At 32.1% G+C, this 27517-nt stretch overlaps 2 protein-coding genes across 3 annotated transcripts in view; one reads left to right on the top strand and one right to left on the bottom strand.

Moving 5' to 3' along the window:
* The first annotated feature begins 930 nt into the window (after positions 1–930).
* mRpL46 (mitochondrial ribosomal protein L46) lies at positions 931–25651 on the top strand. Its single transcript, XM_067284956.1, has 6 exons — positions 931–1046; positions 13939–14143; positions 14227–14360; positions 19309–19451; positions 19523–19654; positions 25389–25651. Exons 1-6 carry the CDS (start codon positions 983–985, stop codon positions 25557–25559), a joined length of 849 nt encoding a protein of 282 aa, XP_067141057.1. The 5' UTR covers positions 931–982; the 3' UTR covers positions 25560–25651.
* Positions 25642–27517, bottom strand: part of LOC136987242 (CXXC-type zinc finger protein 1-like) — a 16721-nt gene continuing 14845 nt past the window's right edge. For both annotated transcript variants that reach the window (XM_067284947.1, XM_067284948.1), the window contains 4 exons: positions 26388–26498; positions 26174–26317; positions 25956–26108; positions 25642–25886 (listed from right to left, as the gene is read on the bottom strand). In XM_067284947.1, coding sequence (XP_067141048.1) covers positions 25746–25886; positions 25956–26108; positions 26174–26317; positions 26388–26498 — 549 coding nt within the window. In that variant the 3' untranslated portion in view covers positions 25642–25745. The remainder of the gene's footprint in view (positions 25887–25955; positions 26109–26173; positions 26318–26387; positions 26499–27517) is intronic.

Here is a 27517-nt window from a genome sequence, read left to right as displayed (position 1 = left end):
TTTTTTCAGGTAGCAATTTATATATAAGTACAAACATTTCGTAGAGATTAAATTATAAAACTTTAATCGAATGTTTATAAAGGATCTCACTTAAAACTACAGCCGGTAAGTTCTATTAATTGTTTTAATTATAGAGACTTGTTTAAATGTAATTTAGTACGGTATAAGTGGGGATGGACTTAAACCTGCGACCCTACGCTATAACACGTAACGGGCCATTCCCTTTCACTAAATAATAATGTAAAAATGTGAAACCCTAAGCTATAGACTGGCAGCGTGAGGCCTTAAGATGCGTTTTATTTAGCTTATGTGAAAATCTGGCCCTGGGTATAAGAAAAGGCAACGTGGGGATCAGTCGAGGGGTTGCTTCCCGGGAAGATTTCTATGGGAAATTGCCTCTATTTAGATGTTAGACACATAAAGAAAACTTGGAATTAATTCAATAATTGAGTCTAAATAAATGTAATTATAGGCATAAGTTTTATTCGATGATCATTTTTAGCGTATTTTTCCTCGTTTATCCTCTTCCTATTCTGAATGGAGGAAAAACAACGCATATTAAGCCGCGCTACTACACGAGGAAAGAGAAACCGCGAACGTTGCCACACGTGAAGAAGCACGTGATTACTCCGCCATTATATTAAACAATCGTAATTCAATAAATGCCATTATATTGTAAATAATTATTTAATTTTAATAAATTTTAAATGTCATAGTACAATATAAAAGCGTATTAAATTTCATTAAAATAATAATAATAATAATAAAATATTTTTAAAGTGGAGGCGCAGTTTATCGGAATTTAAATCAATTATAAAATTTAACGTTTTAACTAATATTTTATAGTACTAATAACTACTTTTACAAATTATAAAATAATATAATATTTAAAATATTATTAATAGAAAACGAATTGTTAGGAAGGAAAAAAAAAAAAAAAAAAAAAGGGAAATTTTAGATCGTCTGCAGTAGCGATTTCAAAATGGCGTCGTGCGTATTCCGGTTACTTATCAATCGATCTTTCAACGGGCAATGCTTAAGAAAAGGTGAGAGTTGTCGATAAAAAATAAAATATTTATTATTCTTTTATTTTTACGTCACACGACATTAATTCCATTGACAAACATTCCTTTATTATCCACAACAATGAAATATTACAGAGATGTTTTGGATTTTTCTTAAAATAAAACAAAATACAATTAAATACTTACGTTTTGATACAAGTTCATCTTCATTTAAAATGTATCGATTCATCTTTATTAAAAAATCAAAGTTAATGAAATAATATGAACAGGAGTACAAGTATCCTTTAGATACTCTGTATACTTGTACATGTACAGTACATAGTTTCAGGCTAGTGTTCTGTATACTTATACCTGTACAAGTGTACTCTCAGTATACAAGAGTATACTATAAACATGTCCAGAAATGCATAAAGATGGCAAAATTTTTAATAAGGCTAAACTTCATATGCAACAATGGAAGAAGTATATTACTTGGATCAGCAAGTTGCTAGGAGATGACATTTTCACACCAGGTGTGTATGATGCATGGCCAGTCCTTGCGATGAGATCCCTGGCACAGATATTCCATTTACATAAGTTGGTTTGGTATTAACTGAATACAGAAATGCAACGTATGGGTGATGCTAACTGGGAGGACTTTCTATGGGAAACTGGCCCCTATTTAGACTAGACACGTAAAAAGAACCTGGAAAATTGTGTTTGGTTAGTACCATGATTAACTACCAGTGTTTAGTGGTGTCATCTGCCTGGCCATTGGTGAGCACCCATTCACATAAGAAGCAAAAAAAAAAAAAATCAGAAAAAAGTCTTGAGTTTTGCCAACATATTGGATATATTTGACCCTTAACCCGTGAGGTGAAAAAAAATACGCAACTCATGAGATGGGGTCACTGCCCCAGAACTTTTGTTACAATTTGTGTAATTCAGAAAAGGAAGAAAAAGAAAAATATAATCATAAAATAATTTTTACACTTTATTTAACACACTAGAAATATAAAGTAGAATTTTTAATAACCAATTAGGATTTTTAAAAATCTTTAAACTTTTAGAGTAGTAATAACACTACAAAAAGTGAGGCACTTAATTAAATATACATCTACACCCGGTATGGCCTCCATTCCAATATATTTGGGATCTTAACATTACTAATAAGTTAATAAAAGAAGAAAAAACGTTTTTACGCCACATATTTTATTTTAACGTTACAATTAGATTGAAGAAAATTGTTTACATAACCCGTGAGGTGGGGTCAGGATGACTACAAAGCAAAAAAATTTCAAGCGAAACACGCGTAAGTTCAGACGGCTCAAAGACAACTAACTTGAAGGTACTGTACCTTGAGTCTCCACCACTGGCACTGGCTGACAGACTAGTAGAAGCCAGTCAAAGTTTTACTGAGGTCACAGTGACCCCACCTCACGGGTTAAGGGTTGAATATATGAATGTGACATTGCTAGATCTTCACTAATGTTGCTGTATATCAGAGGTCTCGAACTCAAACACAGAAAGAGTCAGTCAAATAGATGTATAACAGACATGGGCCGTATTGATTATTATTTGGTAAACCAAAACATATACTGTAAACTAAAAAAAAGGCTCTAACAAAGACCCTTTTATTGTCAGGCCTTTATGACTTACATAAACAGAAGTTTGAATTTTTTCTGTTGTAATCCTTGCAAGATATTAGAAACATTGATTTTTAGAAAAGAAATCATCAAGGTTGCAGACTACATATGAAGCCTTAACAGGCTGTATTTGGCCTGCGGACCACCAGTTTGCAACCCCCTGCTGTATGTCATGTTTGCTCAAGCAGGATTGGTCACTCCAATATGACATTTCTTGACAAAACCTTATGACAAAGCAAGAGCCAACTTTTTAATGTCATTTTCATGTTCAGCCCCTCCCTATTAGTGAAGATTGGATGTTTTCATTTCTGTAACAAAATGTGTATAGAACAGTTTAAGAAATCTAAGAATTGATTATTATGATATGATTTGATTTAACACACATTAATTTGACATATGTATTTGAAAAACTTCTAAATTATAAATTTAAATAAATGTGAAAGTTGCTTTATGATAGAGAAGTTCAGGAATTTTATTGCAGAAAAATATTTTAAAAGATGCACTCTCCTTAGCTTCAGTTCATCAAATTCCAATTTCTTCACTTTAAGTTTGAGAGATTGAGAATGAAGATGATGTATTCTTATAAACATCTTTATATAGTAAAATTTCTAGATTTTTATTATTATAAGGTTATGCATGTATTTGCATTAATGAATATCATATAGCAGCATAAAATTTATGTAGATGTGTTATAAATGTTTTTCACTAGAAGAATGTTGCATCATTATTTTATTTTTGAGCTCGTTGAGGAAGCTGAAAATCCATGAATCAGTGATTTGTTCTTTATAATTTTTCATTCTTACACATGGATGAGTTACTTGTTAGGTAAATTGAGATAGAGAGGAGAAAATGCAATCTTAATACTAATGTGAAGAAATTATCTTAAAATTCTTTATTATAGTATTTATAGTAACAGTAAATGAATTAATTAATCACAAATTCATGCAAATGATACATATAAATAAGTATATTCTTCTTAATCTTACGTAATTGTGTTGTAGAAAAATACACAAAAATTCAAATTTTCTTTCCTTTCTGACTTGCAAAGGATAAGCAAGTCAGAAAGCTCAAATTCTGACAATTACTCATCATGGGTTTCCATTTTAAGTTACCACTTATATACCTGACAAAAGTTTTGCAGCATGCTACTGTTAACATGCCCATATTTTAAATTAATAGTTTTATTTTGCATAATTATAGCAAAGTGTTCTTTAAATTTTCTTTTTACAATATTTTTCTTTTTATAAACAATTTTTACATTATTTACATTAATCTGACAAATATTATTACAGCAATGTTGGGAAAATAGGAGAAATATTAACTTTCAATCTTACTCCTGCTAGATGTTCTGACAATCTGATTTTCAATTTTCGCTTTGTTTCCCCAATATAGAAACATAGATCAACACACGTACATTGGAGTTTGTAGACTACAACTACTACTAATGGATCCTTTGTAATACCTTCGGTAACCATAAGTTTAGACAACCTATTATTTTGAGTTGGAGCCAGTTTAATTAAAGCATGATTAAGGATATTGTTATATTTTTCAAATAGGCCTTTTATGTAAGGGAATGATACGTACTTTTTGATTTCTTGTTTTTCTTTCATCTTATATCTATTTAATATGAAATGATTATACCAGTTATTGTGGATATCCATTTAGGATATATTTCTTGTGTGTTGTTTTTATTTCCTGCTCTTATTTCCGGTTTTGTTGTTCTGGAAAATATCTTTCTTATTTCCATTAAATATATATTACGTTTTTGATTTAAAGGGCAGTACGATTTAAAATTAATACGTTTTTTATCACTACATGGTTTTTCAAATTTACAATACTCAAGATGTTCTATAAATCTTGTAATTGTTATATCTAAATAATTTATTTTATTATAATTTTCAGTTTCTTGGGTAAATTTAATATTTGAGTTGATTTCATTAGCTTGGTTCAATATTTGAACAGGTGTTGTTGTTATACTATTATATATAATTAATATGTCATCAACATACCTTGCAAAAAATATAATGCCCTTTAAGTTTGATAATGTTTTATCCATATCTATCATGTAGATTTCTGCCAATTTTGGGCCAGTTACTGAACCCATAGAAATACTATTAGTTTGGCAATAAAAGTTTTCTTCTACTGTAAAATAATTATTGGCCATTGCCAAATTAATTAAGTCTTTTAAATAATTTTGAACATCGTACTTACGCAAGCTCTGTATAATCATCTCATTATTGATAGAAGGTACATCAATTTTATATCCAAGCTTATAATTTATATTCTGGCAAAATTTCTTCTTTTCTAATTATGATATTAAAACATATGCATTTTTTACACTGTATTCTGAGTTTGGAATGACCTGTAAGGACTTTTTAATGAATATTTCTAAATTATATAGTAATGTAAACTTAAGATCTATAATTGGTCGGCACTTATTCTGTTTGTGTTTTAATTTTAATGTTTAATTTAGGGGTCCTTTAGAAAGTATTTCTTTACTTTGATATTTCGAGATGTCAACTTCCCTCAATAATTTCTTCAATTTTTTATTTAGCATTTTTTGTATTCCAATGGACGGATCTTATTCCAGCTTTTCAAAATTTCCTTGTGATATAATTTCTTATTTTTTATCTTCTAAGTTTCATAAATTCATTACAGTAGAGCATCGATTATCCGACTCTCGATTAACCGACCGCGTTCTAGTCGGCAAATTCAAATGTCCGCTAGTGATGTGGCGCTACAATATTTGGTTATGTCTTGGCTACTTTAATATTATTTTTGTTAAATTTTTGCATGTTTTAGCTGGCAGCACTGGCTCGACCATGAAAGGGAGGCTAGTATTTAAACCAGGCCTAATACACTATACTAATAATGTATTTTTTCATACTATTCGGTTATCCGACCAACCCCAGTTCCCAATTAAGTCGGATAATCGATGCTCTACTGTATTACTATTTGGTGCGATTTATCTGCTTTTATTAAACAAAGATTATGTTTTTTTTTAAACTTTTTGATTCTATTATATTTACCTATGTAATGCCCTGCTTTACGGTCCATAATATAGCCTTTCTTGATGTTTAGTTTCTTCGAATCTTCATTTATTTTAATTTAAAATTTTTCTCTTTCTTTTTTTTTAAGATCATGTCGGAACATTATGTATTCTATATTTGCTATTGTATCTGTTACTCTATTAAAGATAGGTAAATTCATACTAACACTGTATGACAAGAAACGTATGTAATCCTCTGATATTTTCTTTGGAGGAAAACTAAGGACAAGATTTTTCTGCCATTCTATTTTTTTATTATCTAGTGGATAATCAAATAATTTTAACAATTTAACATTCTTGTTTTTATGCTTTCTGTTATTAAGAGTTTGTAAATTTAAATTTTTATTTAACTTTTTTTTAATCTCCTTAATCTGTTTAGAAATATAACTACCGTATTTTACGGACTATAAGACGCACTTTTTTCTTCGAAAAATTGCCTCCAAAATTCAGGTGCGTCTTATAGTCCGTAGCGTGTTATAGTCCGTAAAATAAGGTAATTGTTTTATCTTTCTAATGACTGATTTTAATATTAATCATTCTATTTTCCATATTTCTTCTTTTCGGATGTCACTTCTAATTGATTTTCCTAGTTGAAGTGTTCTTGGAGTGGTATCTTCCTTTAGATGGCATGTAAATAATGTAAAAATTGTTCATAAAGAGAAAAATATTGTAAAAAGAAAATTTAAAAAACACTTTGCTATAATTATGCAAAATAAAACTGTTAATTTAAATATGGACACGTTAACAGCAGCATGCTGGAAAACTTTTGTCGGGTATATAAGCGGTAACTTAAAATGGAAACCCACGATGGATAATTGTCAGAATTTGAGCCGTGGACAAAATAACCCTACTGAAGAGGCCGAATTTACTGGCGAAATGCATTTAGGGGATATACCAAAGTAACTAAAGTGTTTCTCTCTGCAAAATTGATTTGCTTTTACCTTTTTAACTTCAGTTTTATTTCATTATTAACATAATGTTTTAGAATTTGGAAGTTGCTTATCGTCCGCAAGTCAGAAAGGAAAGAAAATTTGAATTTTCGTGTATTTTTCTACAATACAATTAGGTGAGATTAAGAAATTGATCTGACTCCATCGTTTTAAGTAATTTATTTTTTTTGAAGTATATTCTTTCAATGATTTTAGTCAAATTCACTTTTGAATATACATAGATAAGTTAGCTCATAAATATTTGACGGTGGTAGAAAATATATTTTAATGAAAGGTAAATGTTTATATTAAAAAAGAATTTGCCGAGAAAGTACATTTATGTAGAATGGATGGTTTATAAATTAGACCAAAAAGAAGATTTAAGTATTTCCCACTATTTAAAGGTCTTGTTTCTTTGAATCTTAATTTTAACAGAATTGTAAATGGTCATTTACACGGAAGAAAAATAATTAATATAGACAATTTAGATAGAAACTCCAGATTAGCATTACTTCCGAAAATTTTAAGAAATATAAAAAATTAATACAGATTAAAAACTACGATACTGTATATACTATAATATTTATTGGGAAAACAACAGTAAAAGTAGTGATTTTAATAATAACTCATTATGTGGAGTTATTAAAAGTTTTTTATAATTAAATGCAATTTAAACGTTAATTTGTAATATAATAGATTCCGAATTTTGACGTGCTGAAATTAGAATCGCCGAGATATTGAGGATATTTAATTATATATGGTGATACTATTTGAAAAACATGGAGTTTAATTTACAAAAAAATAACAAGAAAATTGAGTTTGAAAGATTAAATACTACAGGAACAAAGCTTAATCAGATTTAGCGCAAATTAAGAACAGCGTTGTTATTAATTCTTATTCCTTATCTGTTTTGACACACAATGATTTGTGGTATTATCTTGATATCACCTTGATACAAAATACAAACAAGTTTAAGTTTGTGATTTTAAAAATTGATCTTTATCAAGGACAAATGTTTAAAAAACCATCAAAAAATAAATCCAATATGCCTTTACAAGTAATTTTTATTCTAAATTATTTTCTCTATTAATTTAATTAAAATTTAATCTTTAAGTAAAATATCAAATGCTTTAGTTTGTTGAATTTATCAATAATTTGTTAACTAATGATGTACTTTTGAAACTCGCAAGTACCTGAATATATTTAGGCACTTTTTAAAAATCTATATTATGTTTTATATTTAATATTGTTATATTAGGCAGAAAAACAGTTATAATATCTTGTAATTGTGACTACAAATAAATTTATATGGAATGATGGCGAGGAATGTTAAATGAAAAATTTTTAAAAATATTTACGTAAAATAGTTTATAATTTATTTATCAGTAGAAAATTATTATACATCTGGGAACACACACGTATTTAGGGACATCTGATTATGATATGGAGATTAAGTTTTGTATCCTGTTCTAGCTAAATATACTACCTAACACTCCTGGTTGTGGAGAGTGATTGTGGATCCTGCTGGAACTCCTGGTCTCTCGCTGTCTTTTGATGTGACATTCTTGATTTATCGCATTTATTTCTTTCTCCTTTTATGAACTTGAAATGAAATACATTGATTTTATAGACTTTGTAATTAAAATTTTATTTAATTAGGTTTCCATTACTGGTTTTTGTAGACTTTAAAGAATTAGAAGCTAGTGGCTTTCGTTCCTTAGTAACATATCACACAAGGGACAGTTGATTTATGTATTTTTTATTAAAGGAAATGCATTTAGGTCTTAATGACCCCTTTTCAGTCCTTAAACTTTACAAAAAAAGAGATAGATATGGATTACATTATACAGAAAAATACATATAATATTTAAAAATTTTTATAGACCCAAAATGCATTTCCTTTAATAAAAAATACATAAATCAACTGTTCCTTGTTTGATGTGTTACTGAAGAAGGAAAGCCACTAGCTTTTAATTCTTTAAAGTCTATAAAATGTTGTTATATAGATTTGGGCTCAGGCCATGGTACAGGCTCAGCTCTTACTTTTCCTCTTGTGTTAGCTCTCTTAACATTACTACTAATAGTAAAATAAACCAGTAACATTTAAAGTTTTAGTGGTGTCATCTGTTACCATATTTTATTAAAAAACTTTATATTTTTAACTATTATAAAATGGCAAAAAGTTTAATTTTGAGGGTAGGAGCCAATCTAATTAACTCCACACTGTGATTGCAATGCTGCAGTGTGCCCTGACCAGTGCTTTGTGGATAAAGATACTTTTTGTGATGATATAACATTAAATAATTTAAGTAAAAGAAATTAGTTATAGTCCAACTGCTGCAAAAGTAAGTATACTTGTGGAATATCGAACAATGTAAAGTACTTAATTTTAGTATCTTAGGAAACCGACTATAATTACGGTTGGTGAAACTTCCGTTAACCTAACGGGTACTTTACGCGGATTCGAGATTAGTTTGCCAGGCCTGGGCTTTTAAGCATGCACCGAAAAATTAGTAATAATAATGATAAATATCAAGTCAGATCAAAAGTTCAAATATATTTAATTAGCAACTAGAATAGGATTATTGATATTTGTACTACGTACAAATATCAATAATCCAAACCAAATTTATTAACGAAAATCAACAAGTCAACCCGACAATAAACTCAGCTACTTAGCTTAACTTAATAGTAATTCCCCTTTGAATTTCAACAAATCAAATACTTAGAAACTATGAACAAAATCTCTTACTAATTAAACGTCTATCCGTCACCTCACTATACGAAGAAAACTATTTCCTCAATACTTTCGATATCATCAAATCGTCAATCGAACTCCTCTTTAGCACCTTGGATCGTCCAATTATCAATCTGGACTTCTATCAGAAAAAACTTCGCTTTTGAATCTACCTCGCTCTCACAGTCGCCTCGATTTGGAATTCACCTCTCCTCCTTCGGTTAACGTACGGGTTTTATACTGTGAGGTGACGTCACACTTGAGCTGGGTTACTCCCCTTATTTACATACTTAGTTGCTAACATTAACTTTCTTTTCTGGCAGCTTTAAGTTTCCGACAAAGCTTATAAACCGTTTACAAAATATTTATCATAATTTTCTGGGATGTTTAAGACGGTTTATCAAGTATTTCTCTACTAGTGATTGTGGGGACTCCTCCCTCCATTTTTTTTTTCTGCAGACTGTTACTTCCGCCGGGCAGCGCAAGTGCGCAAGATTTTTCCTACGGCGCTTATTTTTCCGTGAGTTGTTTTATCTTCATTTTTCATTACTAACAAGAGAGTGGTGGGGAACCTTCGTCCTAAATAAACATAAACCCCAAACAAAAGATAATAAAATAAAAATAATGTTCGGACTCAGTTCCTTACAACAATTGTTCAGTTTTGGTGGCAATTGTTTTTAGAAAAAAAAGTTATATTTTTCACTTGCCAAATTGATTAACTCCCTCAGTCACACCAAAATCGTAATCATAATAATGATTATAGCATATCTATGCTATCTAATACATTTTACGTGTTGTTAAATAAAAGCTACATCTACAATAATACATATAATACATTTTACAATGTTTATTTGAATTTATATTTTACAAGGAATTTTAAAAAAGAACGTATATTACTTTGTCACTTTTCTACACTTTTTGTTTTATGGAGTTAATCGATTTGGCAAGTGAGCGGCACATATAACAGTCAGAAAAATAAAAATGAATTAAACAGCAAAGATGATAAAACCAGTAGCTGTTTTTTTACTTTACCAGCTGTTTCATGTAACAGGAAAAGTGTGGCAAATGGTCAAAAAAGATCCCCTCCCAAGATTTTTACATTTTTGGACTTGGAGGACCTTAAAACATAAAGTAATGCGAAAAAATTTGGGGATTTTTTCTGTTTGTATGGATATTAGTGTGTTTATAGGGCATGATTTTGTTCACCCACTTTGAAGCTTAATAACTCCTGTCTTTTGTCAAAAATTTTTGAAATTTTGCAGGGAGGTTTGTGTAACCTATGAATCAGAGTTAGAAATGAAGAATATTTACTAATTGTCTATTTGTAAATCTTTGGGTTGTCTTTTAATGAAACTGACTGTCCAACCTGCAAGGTGCATTTCTTTTTTTTACAAATTACTAGGGGTAATAAAAAAAAAATACCAAGCTACATACATTATATAGCCTTTTATTAGATCTACACATAAAAAAGGAATCTTGAACATCCTTTGCAACCTACGAGGTGTTTGTTTACAGTAGGTTCCAACATAGATAGAGTATAAATTCTTATTGAATGTGTTCAAAATTTGTCAAAAAAGTCTTTTAATAAATAAAATTATATTTAAAACTTGGCACCATATCTTAGAGTTGTAATGGAATAAAACTACAACTAAGCTAAAAATGTTTTAATAGGCAAGAAATGTTTTCCGAGTACTTTATAGTCCAGGTTTAGCTCATGATTACATTTAAAATGAAGTTAAGAATCATGCTAATATTATCTTTAATAGATACACAAAACTAATGACTAATTAGATACTGAATGGAACTTATTATTCAATATTATGTATAAGTAAAATAAAAAATAAATGGCCGATTAATGAATTCTTTAATGAATTAATCGGGTGTTATCACACATTAAATTAATCATTAAAGCCTATTATTTACGAAGCCTCTGGTTTTTCTATACTTAACATATAGTAAAACTTATTCAATTCAAAATGTGAATAAAATGAAAACTTGTCTGTTTTGAAAATTATTGGTCTTGGCAAACCTAAGTCTTTTCTATATTTTATTTTATATAAAACAAAAACAAGAGGATTCTCAACATGTATTACATTAAATACATGTTTGTAATCCTTTATCCAAAATCTGAAAATTAATTTTGAATGCTGACATGATGTGTCACTAATGGAAAATTCCACAAAGCAATGGGGATGTTCGTGTTTTCTCCAAGCCATTTTTACCAGATGCCCTGCCCAGCTGAACAGTACAAAAAGCATGTATTCCTGGAGTGTACGGGTATATCTCGCCTTACATCAGTAATTGGTTCCAGGAGAGGCGATGTAACAGTGGAAAATGCCAATAATGAGCACTTAAAGACCGCTAAATAAGATGACAACACAGAAACACAGATGTTTTCAAGTTTCGTTCTCTAGGATTTATGATGATTATATTAACATTTAATGTAAATGTACATATTTTAATATGATTTTGTGCTTTTGACGCTTTTCTAGTGATATTACGACTTCAATATTTGTGGCGGACGGATGTAAAGTTGAATAAAATGACTTAAACTTAATTTTTATTTTTCCATATACTTTTTTGACAAATGACGTAACTCGAGGTATACCTGTAGTTCCATTCCAATTTTTAACGTAAGTTTGCCAGAACATATTCAAAATTTTTAACCAAATAGGTGTTTTGAACCTCTCCGTGGATATATCAAATTATTTTAACATGTCTATGTTGAATATCTTTTAAAAATGTTTGCATGTCCCCCAGTACCTTACATACCCAGTACATTAAAAAAAAAATATTCATATAGATGTCTGAAATTTGTTCATCAGCAATTGATAAAAATTCATAAATAAGGGATATAATGGCTGATACAAATAACGTCACACCATTGAAGAATTTGTAATCACTAGTTATTGGGTTTAGGAAAGGAAAATAATAAGAAAAACATAAAAGAGGACACTGAGATATTTCACGAGAGTAAACCTTCAGCATTTAAAGCAACAATTGTGTACTTTCTACACAGTATTAACTGCCAAAACTTTCCAATTTTCTTACAGATTTTTCATTTTATTCACATTTCATCATCACCACCACACAGATCTTTATACTAATGGATGACGCAATCACCAAAAAAATTGCTGCAGTGCTCTCATGTTTATGATGTCACAGATGATGCGTTCTTTATGGTTTCTTGCATGTCTGCAGCAAAATTATACTGTCAAAAACATTTTTCTAGAATTTTATTGATGTAATACCTAAAGCTGCTAGCATGTTTCTTTTACTTAAATTTGTTTTGATAATTGATTATTTATCTAATTTGGTTGGAACACGAGAAGAAAAGAATGGCACAAATGTATAATTAAGTTAAGTTAAATGTTTTTGACGAGACTGTCTTGTCTCTAAAAACACGCTGCTGTCAATGGCTGCACACCTTAGAGGTATGAAGGAGTACATGTCATGAGTTGAAATTTGGCAGAGTATTCGGTGCCCAAATCATGCGCACATAAAATGAACCAGACCTGTAGGTAGTCAGGGGACCAAGAACCTGGTCAAAATAAAATACAAAATGCTGAGAAAGTTTCTACAAACAGGCGTGAATGCGAGATTTGTGCACATGTTGCTTGCGCTCTCCGAGACAGTCTCGTCCCAAGAATGGCTTTGCTGTTTTACTTGTTTATAAATACAACTATTAAATTTTTGTATATTTTTGATTATAAGGTTTTTTTCTCTCTCCATGATGTAGTCCTTCCCTTGAATAGATTTGCCTTTTAATTTTTCCCACACTTAATGGGTACAAAATTACATAATTACTCAAACACACTTCAAATGTCATCAGTAGACTGTCTGAATATTTTTTCAGCACCAGTTCTAAAGTTGATCAATACATTCATGACTGTCCTCATGTCTTGGAGTTGCATTGTAGAATAATTCTGCCCTATCTGCATTAAAAAAATACTATTCTCAGCATACACTTTAAAAGATTGACTTCATAATCTTGTGTTGCTTGAATGTTTACTAATCCCAATACACTAACAATGCAACGAGAGCATAAAATTGGCAAATAAAAAATTCTAAGATACATGCAAACCTGAGAAAGTCTGAAGACTATTATGAGTCTGCAGATCAGATTAATCACTGTATTATAGGATTTAACATTAGGAAAATTGGTAAAATTTCAGTAATCAGTAGATAAACTACATAGATTCAGTATTATTTATTCATTTTCACTCTTGTTTGAAGATATTATATGTACTGTACACTTTTCCGTTTTTTTTTTGTCTCCAGAAAGCAGAGTGTATTTGTTAGTCATTGGAGAGATAAACTTGTTAACATTGAAGATTCTATTTTAGTTGAAGTTTTATAGTTTATAATGATTGTTAACTTAATATTACCAAAATTACATTTATGTTAGTTGTATCTTAAATTGTTATTAGACTTGACTTCAGGCAGTTAAACACACGGAAAATTTTGAGACAATGTTGATTATGTCAGAATAATTAATATTATTTGCATTTCATTTTATCATTTCTGATAGCATGTTTTAAATATATATATATATATATATTTTTATTTACAGCATGTACTGCTGCAAGTCCAATGGTGCAGACACCACCTGCATCACATCATCAATGGCATATTATGAGTGCCATTTGCTTAGAACGAAAGCCAGTTGTCTCGCAAGAAATGACTCCAACTGAAGCATCTTTTTCTAATCTAATTCAGAAAATTGAACACGAAAATAGTTTGCTCAGTGATCACGAATTAAGGCATATTGAAGACGCGTAAGTTAAATATCTGTAATATTAATGTTTAGTGTGTTTCTTTAATAATATTTATGTCAGACTATTTAACTGTTTAATTTCAGAAAATATGCAGAAAAAATCAAAAAAAGTGAAGATGATATTGATCTGGATGCTGCAACAAAACAAACTGCACAAGAGTTTGAAGACGTCTCGAGCGAAGAATTACAAAAGTTCAAAGCAGCACCAATTATTACTGGTACTAATGGATATTATATTTGAGTATATAATGATATTTTACTTGATAGAATGTTTTCTAGTTTATCTAGATTAAAAATAATAACAAGAATTGGAATTTATGGGGTTCCTACAAAATTCCCTGATCCTCGCATCCCTTACAGTACAGCACATTGACAAAATAAAACAGCATTTGGCTTACTACACAAATATGCTATTGCTTCTTTGGCTTTTTAATTATTAATAGTTATTTTTTCTAATCAACAGTTACATAATTTTTATAATTGCTGAATAATTAAAATTAAAAATAAATTGTTTTAATTTAATAAACATTTTATCCTGTTATTAATCCACAACCATTAAATCAATGTGGCTTTGAAAAAAAATAAAAAAAACCATTACTTATTATTCATTAACAAATCCTGTATAATCCATGTACAAAAGTATATATTTATTAAATTTATCTTGAGAGATTTGTAACAAGTTAAAATACAGTAGAGAGTCGAAAATCGGCACCATGGTAATCGGAATCGCCCGATAATCGGCACGATTTTCAGTCGGACTGTGTCGTGCTGAATCGAACGTTTTTGATACTAAATTTACTTCTAAAGTATAATTTTCATGTTTTTATATTCTTCAATATATTTATTTTGTTTGTACAAAATAAAGAAATAATTTTTAACGATACGATAGCCTCGATTATTATTATAAAAATTTTCGTTAGGCTTAAAATCGACGAAAATTCAACGCGAAGCGACACGCAACGGAGAAAAATTCAACAGGAAGCGACACGCAACGAAGAAAAATTTGAACATCGGACAGGTTAATATATTTTTTCGTACATAGACCGTAATCGGAACAAATCCCTAATCTGAACAACCCCAGTCCCCAATTGATGCCGATTTTCGACTCTCTACTGTATTTCAAAAAAATTTTAATTAACGTTAGATTAATAAGAGTATTATAAACTTTTCTCTAAAATTCATAATACTGCATAATTAATACAGCTGTGTTAAAATTTACAAATAACAATTGATATTGTGGTATATTTGGGACTTAGTTTGATCCCTTGGCATTTTATAATGCTCTCCTCCCTGTTGCCATTTTATAATTTTTCATATAAACCAGGGATGGGCAACCTTTTATATGTTAAGGCTGCATTTCAAAACTTTTGAACTGACGCGGGCTGCATATAAGATAAAAGGGTGGAAAATGCTGATAAATCACAATTATTTAGTCATATATAATTATAAATTAGAATAGGTACACCTAATTTAGCTTCTGGAACTGATGTAAACACAACATATCGGAAATATTTGGTTAAATATTAGTCACTGCTAGTTTTAAATTAGTTTTGACGCGAGTCCGTTATCTGGTTTCTTCTTTTAATTTTTACTAAATTCATTGCGGGAAAACTATTCACATCGTAAGTTGGTAGATAATGTTTGAATTTTTGCTGCATACTTCCTTAATTAAGCTGAGAAATTGATATATTTCTTCATATTTTATGCGGTCCGGGTTGCAAAAAATATTAATGCAGGCCACAGGTTGCCCATCCCTGATATAAACAATCAATATTAGTTTTTAAAATTAATCTGCACTATCAGTAAAAGAAGTAAATGTATGTAATAATTGTATAAACATTGAACAAAATAAAAAAAATACACAAAGTGATTACAATGTATAAGGTCTGATTTTGAGTGATTTTAAAATACAATCTTACAATGCAATAGAATAATAAGTCTTATGTGAAATAAGACTTATTTATTAAATCTACAATTGTAAAAAAATGTAAAGATTAAAATTAATTCATTTGATATGGTTTGCAGAGTTTAAAGAACTGCTTATGAACTTGGTCTTTAAGTATAGTATCAAAGAATAAAACTTGATGAATAGCACTTATGCATTCTTTACATTTCTATTATACACACCTCACACATTAAGTCAACATTTCACTGTAATAATTTTAATATTATTATCAACAGCACCTTTAAATTTTAAAAGAAAAACTTACAGTTTTTGAAAAATTGGAAGAACTACATATCTTTAAGTACAAAATATCCCTAGTGTTTCTCAAACTTCACTTTCTGGTAGACCCGTTTAATAAATTTTAACGTGCCATTTACCTAATTTGCGTAGTTTGCTGTCAATATATTTGCCTAGACCGATAGTGATCCGTGGACCACACATTGTTGAGAAATCTGCTATCCGAATTATCTCAACCACCTGGACGTGAAAATTTCTACTATTCAGCACTACACACTGTGCAAAAATTTTCAGTGTTTTCAGATGATGCTTTCCATGATGTCAAATAAGGAAAGCAGTTAAGTATCTCAGAATGGATAGATTTATGGGAGAAGGAAATGCTACACCTGGAAATATTGCAAGGTGGGATGCTTCCCAGGAAGACTGTTTACCAGGGCTGCAGAGTCAGAGTCGTGGAGTTTTGGTGTTTTAGTCGGAGTCGTCAAAAATCCGCCAACTCCGACTCTTTTTTACTTTCCCAACTTGTTATGTATATAACATGGAAAAGTATTGGAATTGTCATTATTACTTTCCTGGCTGTTGTATAGTTTAGGCCTATAACAAAGGAAAAGAATGACGATCAGTCAAAAAATGATTTTACCAGATTTTTACTCTTTTGGACTCGGGATGCCATGAAATGTGAAAAAGTGCAAAAATATTTTGGATTTTTTTTCGTATGCATGGATGTTAGTATGTATGTAGGGGCACGATTTAGTTCAACCACTTTCAAGCTTAATAACACCTGTGTTAAACAGTCCAACTCCAATTCAAAAACCACAGAAGTTATTAAGCTTGAAACGGGGTGAAAAAACCGTGCCCCCATACACATTCTAATATTCATACATACAGGAAAAAAAACCTGAATCTTTTGCATATCTTAACATTTCAAGGTGTCCCGAGTCCAAAAATTTGGGAGGATCATTTTTTGAATGATCACAACACTTTCTCTCTGTTATATATAACAGCCGGGAAAGTAAAAATTATCGAATATATATTTATATATTGACTATGTCATTACTTAGAAACTGTTTTATTCCAAAGATAAAAGACTTCCTATGTTCTATCTTTATTGGAACTCAATTGATTGAAGCTTTTATTCTGAGGTCATGTGATGACATCAGAATTGCTGGCCCTATTTTGGTAACAAGTCCAGCCCTGCTCGGAGTTGGACGGTAAGGCAAAGTCGGAGTCGGTAGATTTTTAAAAGACTCCACACCCTACTTTCTACAGGAAACTGACTCTATTTATGTGTTAGATTTCTGAAGAAAACCCGAAAAACTTCACATGGCCAGTCCACTGGTGAGATGCAAACCTGCAACCAACTACCAGTGTTGATGGGGCTAAGCACATAAGAAAGCCAGTATTAATTACCATGGCCCAGATCCAGCTTGTGTTATTTTAAAATTTCATAATACCGAATACCATAATAGCCGAAGGCAAAATGTGGACGGATTAACATAAAAAGTACTCGGGCAGCAGGGCAAAATAAAGGGAATTTATTCATATTTTTCAATCTAGTAAATGTAGTCATATAATATAAAGTTTCAATTTACGCTTTCTTTTGCAACACAGAATGCAATTTTAAATATAAGAAAACTATTTTACCATTTAGACAAGAAGTACTATCAAATTAAAAAAACCATTGCAATGAACATGCACATGTTCTATGAGCAACAGAGCCATTACATTTGCTTATATAATGTTGCTTAATTATTATTGTATTTGTTGGCTAGGTAGCTAGCTAATTAATAATAATTAATTAAAAATTTATCACCTTTTCAGATTTAAATATAAGTGCTTATGATTTCGACTTATCATACTGTTAATAATTAAAAGTATGGACATTCTCTTCATTTCTTCCAAGTACGGTACGGACACTGAGAGCCTTTAAAGTACGGGCTGTTCGTACTAAATATGGTATGGTAAATCCACTACCTTACCCCTATCTAAAAAACATATTGCATCAAGTTTATAATTGTATATGCTATCCTATGGTGATGAAAACATGTGTTTAAAGTAAAGCATTCTTTTAATCTAAAATATTTATGTTAACTTATCAGTCAGTGTTGCATGGCAAATTGTATGGTAGGCCTACCATACAATTTGCCATGCAACACTATAAGCATGATTTAATTTGAATTTTCCAAACTATGTAAATAATAATTATTAATTGGTTCATAAATTACGGTTTTATTTTTTGTGTGCAATAATTTTTGGGAAAATTTTGGGTCCTTAAAATATTCTGCATGCCTTTTCATAAGTTGCATTGTATACATTATTTCTATGCTGCCTGCACACTTGGTCTACTTTATTGTGAGGGAAAAAATTAACAAGGTAGCCGAGGAGGCAAATTCCCCGACTTTTTCCGAACATCAATGAAAATTTCCGACTTTCCAGGTTCGAAGGAACCCCGAACGTACAATATATCCTTAAAACACATTAAATAATTGGTCGGTTGATGGAATAATGTTGCTTATATGCAACATTACATTAATGCAATACATGGATGATGTCAGGAGGTGTTTCCTGGAGGACTTTCTATGGGAAATTGATGTTTTAGAAAACTCCATCTGGTCAGCCTGTTGGCTCACCTTACCAATAGCAAGTCAGTGGTTTTATCCACTTGATCACTACTATTTTTATATAAACATTTCTATAAAATTATTAACAATCTGGTAAAAAGTAATTTAGTTTTCATTATAGATCATATTGTTATATATGCATAAATGAATGTGTTTGCAAGTAAATGGTAATTATTTTTACTTCAGTTGTTGAATTCCTCCCTCGTGAAATAAAGATTACATATATTTTAGTAATAAAAGCAATCATTTGTTCAAATTTGAAGTATTTTGGCTATATAAGAATTTTTGTATCATTTTCAATTTTTGTTAGCCATTTTACATCTTAATAATTTATTACATCACTTGCATTTCTTATTATTTTAGAAGCCGATAAAAAGAACTGTCAGCATTCGTTAAATAGAAAATTAAGAAATAGTCTCTTACTGATAATAAAACAAAAATTAGGAAACGATTATCGCTGGCTTCTACCCCAAAGCGTCAGAAGAGAAGATGAAAACCTAAGAGAAGTAAGAATAAGTTTTGTTCTGTTTAAAATATGCTCGAACCACTACTAACAAATCCCCGTCGACTTTTAAAGACGGCCGAAAGAATCGTTAAAGAAATGTGCCAAGACAAATTACAGATCACCATGATGGGTAATGCCCCCGCAGGACATTATAAATATAAATATCCAAAAGCCGAGAGAAATCACGGAATTCTGGGAGCTAAGGTAAGAAAATTTCTTTTAGTTTTAAATTTTACGGCGATCGATTTTTCTCGTATTCTTAGTTTTGATCACACAAAATAATTTTCTACCGAGCACAAACGAGAGATGCCGACGAACTACAATTCGGCATAATCACGGCACAACAATTAATTTGAGTCGAAACCAGATTAAAATATGATCTTGGTAAAATATAAGATGAAATTTTTCAAGAATAATTATATAGTAAAATCTGTCTAAAATGCTATTAGATGCCGGAAACCAGTCTAAAGCGGAAACTGAAGACCTTTTGGATAACGATTGCATTGCCCAGTAAGGTGGGAAATTTTTGGTAAAACTACGGATAATTTCTAAATCAATTAATGCTTGCTCTTAGGCTCAGAGCATGGCCAAATTTTTAGTAATTAACATTAAGATTATAGTTTCATTCAGTGGAAAGTATCTATGCCAATGCGTTATCACCGTTACTTCTTAAGTCTCTAGAGTTATTTTTACTCTGTAGTAAAAGCTAACTTAGAATATTTTTATATATGTACTAAAGTGTATAGAAATAGTCGTTAAAAAGATTTTGGCAAAATGTTTTTGATCTTTCCAAATTATCTTTTTAGACAAAAGAAGTCTGCAGTGTCAAAGCAAAATTCTTAAAACTAGCCAAAATTCAGTACTGCATTAATAACACGAGGAGTAAAAGAATTAGTAGCTCGGCAATTACTCTTTAATAAAGCTTTCCAATTTAATGATAGGACGAACAAGTCTTGTTACGACTTACAAAAGTCAGAGGGGAGACACTTCTAAATATAAGTTGTAACATTTGTAACTTTCCTTTTTTTCTAAATTAATTAAAGTCTAACCCTGTATAAAATGGAAATTTGGTCTAGTACTATCACATTCTAATTTTAAACTGTTAAGATTTTAAAATAAGCTCAGCAAATTCACTAACTGTTAGAATGATTAAGCAATCTTTTAAGTTTTCTCTTTGGAAATACAGCATTTATGAAAACAGAAAAAAATCAACCACACAATAACAAAACTTTTTGGACAGATATGACAGAATTTAGACTCTTGTCCTACTCTCCTCTCTCTCTCTCTCTCTCCTACAGAAAGAATTTGCCCTCTCATCTCGGTGACCTTAACAAGTACTCGAAACTTGAGTATAAAGAGGTTCTCGTATCCGTCTAGTCTCTTCGTTTTCGGTTCCCCGTCCCATTGGATAAACTATCGTCGGGAAGCGAGATCTTTTTTCCGTGTCTCAATTTAAACCCGGGTAGTTATCCCTCACCCTGTTTTGTAAAACAGGAGATAGTCCCGTCGTAATCCGACACTATACGACAAAACCGATTTTCCAACATTTGGAGTACAGTTTTTTATGCAATGTATAAATCTCTCTTTATTAGACCTATGCTATAATTAAGAAGTTAAAGATATTACAGCTGTAAACGTTATCTTGTCACTCTTAATCGAGAGAATCTCTCGAGAAAAATGTTTATTCCGAGCATCCCTCTCCAGTACGTTTGGAGTCTAATTGGTTGCACGAAGAGCAAAAAGTAGGTTTCCACAAGAATTGTATTCTATAATTTGCAAGTAATTTATATTTTTAACACCTGTCTTAGGTACCACTAAAAACCATGTTATACCTCACCAGCTACAACTTATTTCTCCTTTCATATAATTCAAGGAAAAAACTCAAATTCATTTTCACATTTTTATTATATCATTTGTGCATGTGTTATCTACATCTTTCCTCTTCTCTAACATGAAAGAATCATTATACAGCATCTGTCATATTTTGGTTCGTTCCGAAACGTCGACCTTCCAAGTTTTTCGGTGCTGGGAATTTGCAAAAATCGCTCAACCAAAGACGTTCCCGTCGGAGCACACCCAATCGTTGCAAGATTTCATGATAATGGATGGCGGTGACCGTTTCTTCTCGTCCCACAAATTTGCCAGAGGAAACTATCACGGGCCTTCGGGCTGCATTCTGTCGGCAGTGAGCCTGCATAGAAACTAGTGGGTGTTTCTGACGATCGTGTGGGGCAGAACCAATTGACATGTGTTATGGGCAACATCTCTCACCTTTCTTCTTTGTATGCCATATCAGAACTCCCGACGTAGGTTAGTAAGTGGTTTCCCATTGCCTTCTCTGGGGCGCAATTTTACATGAGGGAAATAATGCCTTCCGGGAGGTCTTTTAAGGGAAACTGGCCCCTATTCGGGTGTTACAAACACAGAGAAAACTCCACGTGGCCAACCCGTCCAAGTGCGGTGCGAACACGCAACAGAACCGCTCGGCCACTGGTGGGTTCCTCTCGCCTTTACGCATTGATTATTTCAAGTGTGACAATACAGTAGAGCAGAGGTTCCCAATCTTTTTCGGTTTGCGGCTCCCTAAATAATCGGATTTTTTCGCGGCGCCCTTAATACATCTACGTCCTAAATTTTTTGACTTTTTTCATCTATACGCCCTAAATTTTTGACTTACTTGAAAAATTGGAAAACTTTCCTTTTCAAAAGCGATTACCCATTTAACAGCGAAAAATTAAAAACAGATACTTACTATTTTCCTTGGGATAATATAAAATATCTAATTTCAACTGTTTCGGTAATATCTATATTGAGACTGGACAACCACCATGTGGTCAGGTTAGTTGAAAAATAAATTAAACACGAATTTCAAATTCACAAACAACTTATTGAACGTTCATTGTTGATTAACATTATTAAAATTATTAATGGGATGGATGGGCTTGATGTTCACTACACAACTTCTCAAATCTCGGAATAAAATTGGATATGGCGACCCTCATTTCTTGTTCAACGTTAATTTTCGAGCGATATTTACTTTTTATTACTGCGACTGCCGAAAACCCAGCTTCGCACAAATAGGATGTTGCAAACGGAATTAATATTCGTAGAGCTTTACCACTAAGCAGTGGATATTCCTCTTTTACTGATATCCAAAAATCAGAAAGTTCCATGCTACCAAATTTTAACTTTAAAGTATTATCGCAAGACAAGTCAATAAGAGATTCTTCTTCTAAAGAAGTAAATTCAGATGGAGTCTTGGCTCTAAATGGGTTTTGAATCCATGTAAATTTATCAATATCTGCTTCAAAGTATTTTTCAAACTTTTTTATAAGCTCTGATCAACTTTGATAAGCTTTCTGATTTATAAGATTAACAAAAATGGATTTTATATTGCAAGACAAATTAATTTCATTGGAGGTTACAAACTGGTGCAACAAGGGAAAACAATCACTGATACACTCTTTATTAATTTTTATTTTCCATAGCTGTAATTTTTTTCTGAAAGCTGAAATCTTTTCTGTTTGCTTTAAAATGTGCATATTGCGTCCTTGTAAGGAGATATTCAACGAATTTAACTTTTCAAAAATATCACATAGATATGCGAGTTTAATCAAAAAGTCTGTTTCCACAAAGTGTTTGGCATACTCATGTTTTTCTTCTTCAAGGAAAGCGTATATTTCTGGCCGTAATTGGAACATACGAGACAATACACCTCCGCGAGAGAGCCATCGTGAGTGGCAGTAGTACAACAAAGATGTGTATTCGGCTCCCATATCTTCACACATTTTTTTAAAAAATCTTGCTTTCAGTGGCCGAATTTTTATATAGTTTACTATATTTACTACACGTTCTAAAACTATATTTAGTGGAGGACTCATATACTTTGATGCCAGTGCTTCTCTGTGAATGATGCAATGGGTCCAAACTGAATCTGGAGCTTTGTTTCGAATAAGCGCCTGCAATCCTCCATAAGAGCCGGACATTGAACGACCACCGTCAGTACAAACACCAACGCACTTTGTCCATTCTAAATTATTTTCAACCATAAATATATTCAGGATCTCGAACAAATCGTGAGCCTTTGTACTTCCAGTAATACTTTTACAAAAGAGAAGGTCCTCAACGATTGAATTACCATCTAAGAACCGTACGTAACAAATCAAGTGTGCGTCCTTATTATTATCTGTGGCCTCATCGAGTTGTAATCCAAATTCACTTTTTTTTAATTTTTCAATTAATTGTATATTAAGATCCTCCCCATGTGCTGAATTCTGCGACTAATGGTATTGTTAGACAAAGGGACTTTTGAAAGCAGTTTTCCCGCCGTCTCGCCAATCATAATGTTTACTAAATCTACAGCAGCCGGTAGAATGAGTTGCTCTGCGATGGTATGGGACTTTTTACACTTAGCAACTCTATATGCAACTTTGTACGATGCTAGCAAAGCATTATTTGGTATTGACATATGTTTAAAAATGCTGCCTTTTTGTTGTTTTAATTCAATTAACTTTTTGGTAAAAAAGTCGCGAGGTCTACCAACAAAGTTAGAATGGTTGGTTTCTAAATGTCGTTTTAACTTACTTGGAAGCATACATTCTGGTGCCAAAACTTTCATACACAACACACACTGTGGTCTCTCCTTATCATTTTCGTTTATTGATGTAAAGCCAAAATCCAAATAACTGTCACGACGTTTTCGCCTCTCGAAACCCTTGCCACTTGTTTCTGGAACATCCTCTCTAGATTCAGCACTATCTTTATTATTCGAGTTTAATAAGAATTTGTCCATTTTTAGGGTGATCAGAAAAATAACTTTTGAAAATTAACTTAACCACCACACTGTTAAGTTAGTCGTTAGTCCAACAAACAAAAACTAATGCAAACACTAAGATGGTGACAACGAATGAACAGAAATCCAACTTGGTACTGCGATTACCCACGCTTAGCGTCTAGCTCCACACCCAAGCTTTAGTGACTAAACCACTAAAGCATGGGTGGGGAAAGAAAACAATGAAAGACTCGAAAGTTGCTAAATTTTTGGAATTTTGTCAGCATACACGATTGTTGGCGCAAAATTTCGAGAATTGTTTAATTGAATATTTCGCGGCGCCCTTATGACGGCATCTCGGCGCCCCGGGGAGCCGCGGCGCACACTTTGGGAATCACTGCAGTAGAGCATCAATTATCCGACCCCCGATCTAGTCGGCAAATTCAAATGTCCGCCAGTGATGTGGCGCTACAATATTTGGCTGTGTCTTGGCTACTTTAATATTATTTTTGTTAAATTTTTGCGTGTTTTAGCTGGCAACATTGGCTCGACCATGAAAGGGAGGCCAGTATTTAAACGAGGCTTAATTTTATTTAACGACACTATCCAATTGCTGTTTTTAAAACATGTGCCAGCTGTGAAGCAAAAGAAAATTTTGGACTTCTTTTTCTGATGTATAGGCCTACTTTATGTAAAATATGTAACCCGAATATATTTTTCAATATACAGTACAATACTGTATTTATTTTGTGCAAAATAAAGAAATAAGTTTTAACGATACAAAAGTGACAATTATTATTTAAAAAAAAATTTGTTAGGCTTAACATCGATGAAAATTCAATGCGAAGTAGGTTAATAGCGATATACTAATAATGCATTTTTTCATACTTTTCGGTTATCCAACCAACTCAGTCCCCAATTGAGTCAGATAATCGATGCTCTACTGCATTGGCATTGGCATTGAATGAAGGTGGTTGGGGATGTCCCAAAGCCAACATGGCGTATCCGTATAGTCCAACAAAACTATTGTAAACTCTACAGATTGTAGGTATGTTATTCCTTATTTCATACTGTCTGCCATGTTGAAGTTTTTCATACAGAAGACAGCACCAAAACTTTACATTAGATAAAAAAAAAGTTGTACATATTTTGTTTTCTATATTTCAGGTATTTTTTTTCAAGGCTCAAGTAAGAAAGGGAGAGATAACAAAAGAAGAATTGTTACAGCAAAATCCGAACGTCAAAGATTACTGCTGGGCAACAAGAAGCGAGCTCAAAGAAAAACTGCATCCGGATTATCTTAAGGCAGTCCAAAGTTTTCTGATCGACGAAAACTAAATTAGAATTTTAACATTTTTAGTTTCGGTGTACAGTTCAATGTAGTGTTGTTATTATTAAAAGAATAAAAATCAAAGCTATATAAATATAAATTGTTTAATGCCCATTATGTACAAATTTTAATTAGATATTAACGACTGCCGATCGCAGCCTGCAATTTAAAAAAATATATATAAAAACATTAATTCACTCCAGTCCGGGCGGAACTTCGAACAGGGTATCGTGAGCTATCGTCTGGTGCAACATGAGACCCAGCACGCCACCTCTGTTGGCCATAGCTATACGAATATTTCTTTCTTGCTCCATTAATTCGTCTAGTTGTAACCACTGAGAAAGACACAGCGTTTATCGATATGTTATAATTTGCAAAGACGAACGTCCGAAACGATAGCTTACCTGTCTGACCCTCTCCATGTCGATCTCGGCACGTCTCAGCTTGTCCCAACAGTAATGCTTTATGCATTTCTTTTTGAGTATCCTGCAAAATTCTCCCGTCTGTACGAAAGCGTTCGTCACGGCGGGACAACCGCACACTTCGTCGTCGTTGATCTGGCGGACGAAGTAATTAGTAGTTTCTCTTAACGAAATTATTTTTACGTACCGATCCCGCTTACCTTCGGATCTTTCGAATGTTCGGGACACAGAATCCTCAGTCTCTTGCAGTACGTTCTCTGTTGGGGATTGTAGAAATCGCAAAATACGTTACTCCCCTCGATGCGCGTCTTGTAGATCGAGCCGAACGACGTCTGACTTTCGTACTGGAAGCCGAAACGAAAATTACGTTCGTAAGATTTCGAAATGTCGCGTAATTATTTTAATATTTCTTACTTTGTTAAAACACCTTTCCATGTGTTTTAGTGCCGTCCTCGCTCCGATCTCGTGGCCGCAGGTTACGCAGTACACGCTCAATTCGCCTTCTTCCGATTCGCCGTCGGTCACCTAATAATAAAATTGCATCAATTTGCTATATTAATAAGTATTGTAAGGTTTCTTCAGAGAATTTAATAGTTTCAATCAGTTATAATCAATGTGTAATTCATGAAATGAAATACTCCCGAAACTACTGTGTTTGAGGGAAACAACAAGTTTATGATTTTTGTGTGTTTTTAGACTGGGAATGTTAGTGAAGAATTTTAACATCTCAATAAAGACAGACAAAATAAATACGTAATACATAATTAACCTTGTATAGTTAAAGGGCTCAAATTATCCAATATCTAAATGAATTATTTAGTACATTTTACATTTGAAGTTACATATAATAATTTATATATGTGAAACTACTGCCATGCAAATGGCACTAAATAGATGTATTACGGCATTTGTTCGAAGTAAAAGAAGAAAAGTGCCGAAACAACGGCAGCCAATTTTGGAACGAGAATTTGGTCGGATCGTGGTAAAAGATTATGCAGAGGCTAAAAATGACCACGATTTAGTTGTAAAGTTTCATTTACAACAGGCATTACCAACACTAAAACCAGGGCAAGAAGACAGAGCTGTGGTCTCCCTGGTTCAATCTTGTCGAGAACTGTTTTGATTCAATTATGCCCATTTGTTCACAAGTTAGACATACTATGCTGCAATTGGAAAGGGATTTCACACAGAAAACATCAATATTAAAATGTGTATTCTCCTGAACAGCGGTCAGTGTGATTAAAATGTCGGAAACAGAAACCTGGTAGTGGTAAACATGGAAATGAAGAACTTCCTTGAAATTGGCCAACCTTCAGATGTGTATCAGCAAAAAAACAATCTGTGAAGATGAAGTACTTCTGAAATTTCATGGCGTGTGCACATTCCATTTCAACAAAGGCAACACGATTACGACGTCTATGATAATGTAAACTTGAGAAAGAGAAGCTGGCATCAGGAATCATTGCTATCTGTAAAACTGGAAGGGAAATATCACGGAAGAAGGCCGATCAAAAAAGCCAAATTAAGGTGTGTGCTAGCATGCT

This window comes from Centruroides vittatus, unplaced genomic scaffold (genome assembly GCF_030686945.1).
Source record: "Centruroides vittatus isolate TY-2023 unplaced genomic scaffold, ASM3068694v2 scaffold_149, whole genome shotgun sequence".
Taxonomy (NCBI): Eukaryota; Metazoa; Arthropoda; class Arachnida; order Scorpiones; family Buthidae; genus Centruroides; species Centruroides vittatus.
The sequence above is the reverse complement of the archived record's forward strand: the minus strand, read 5'-3'. Positions and strand labels throughout refer to the sequence as shown.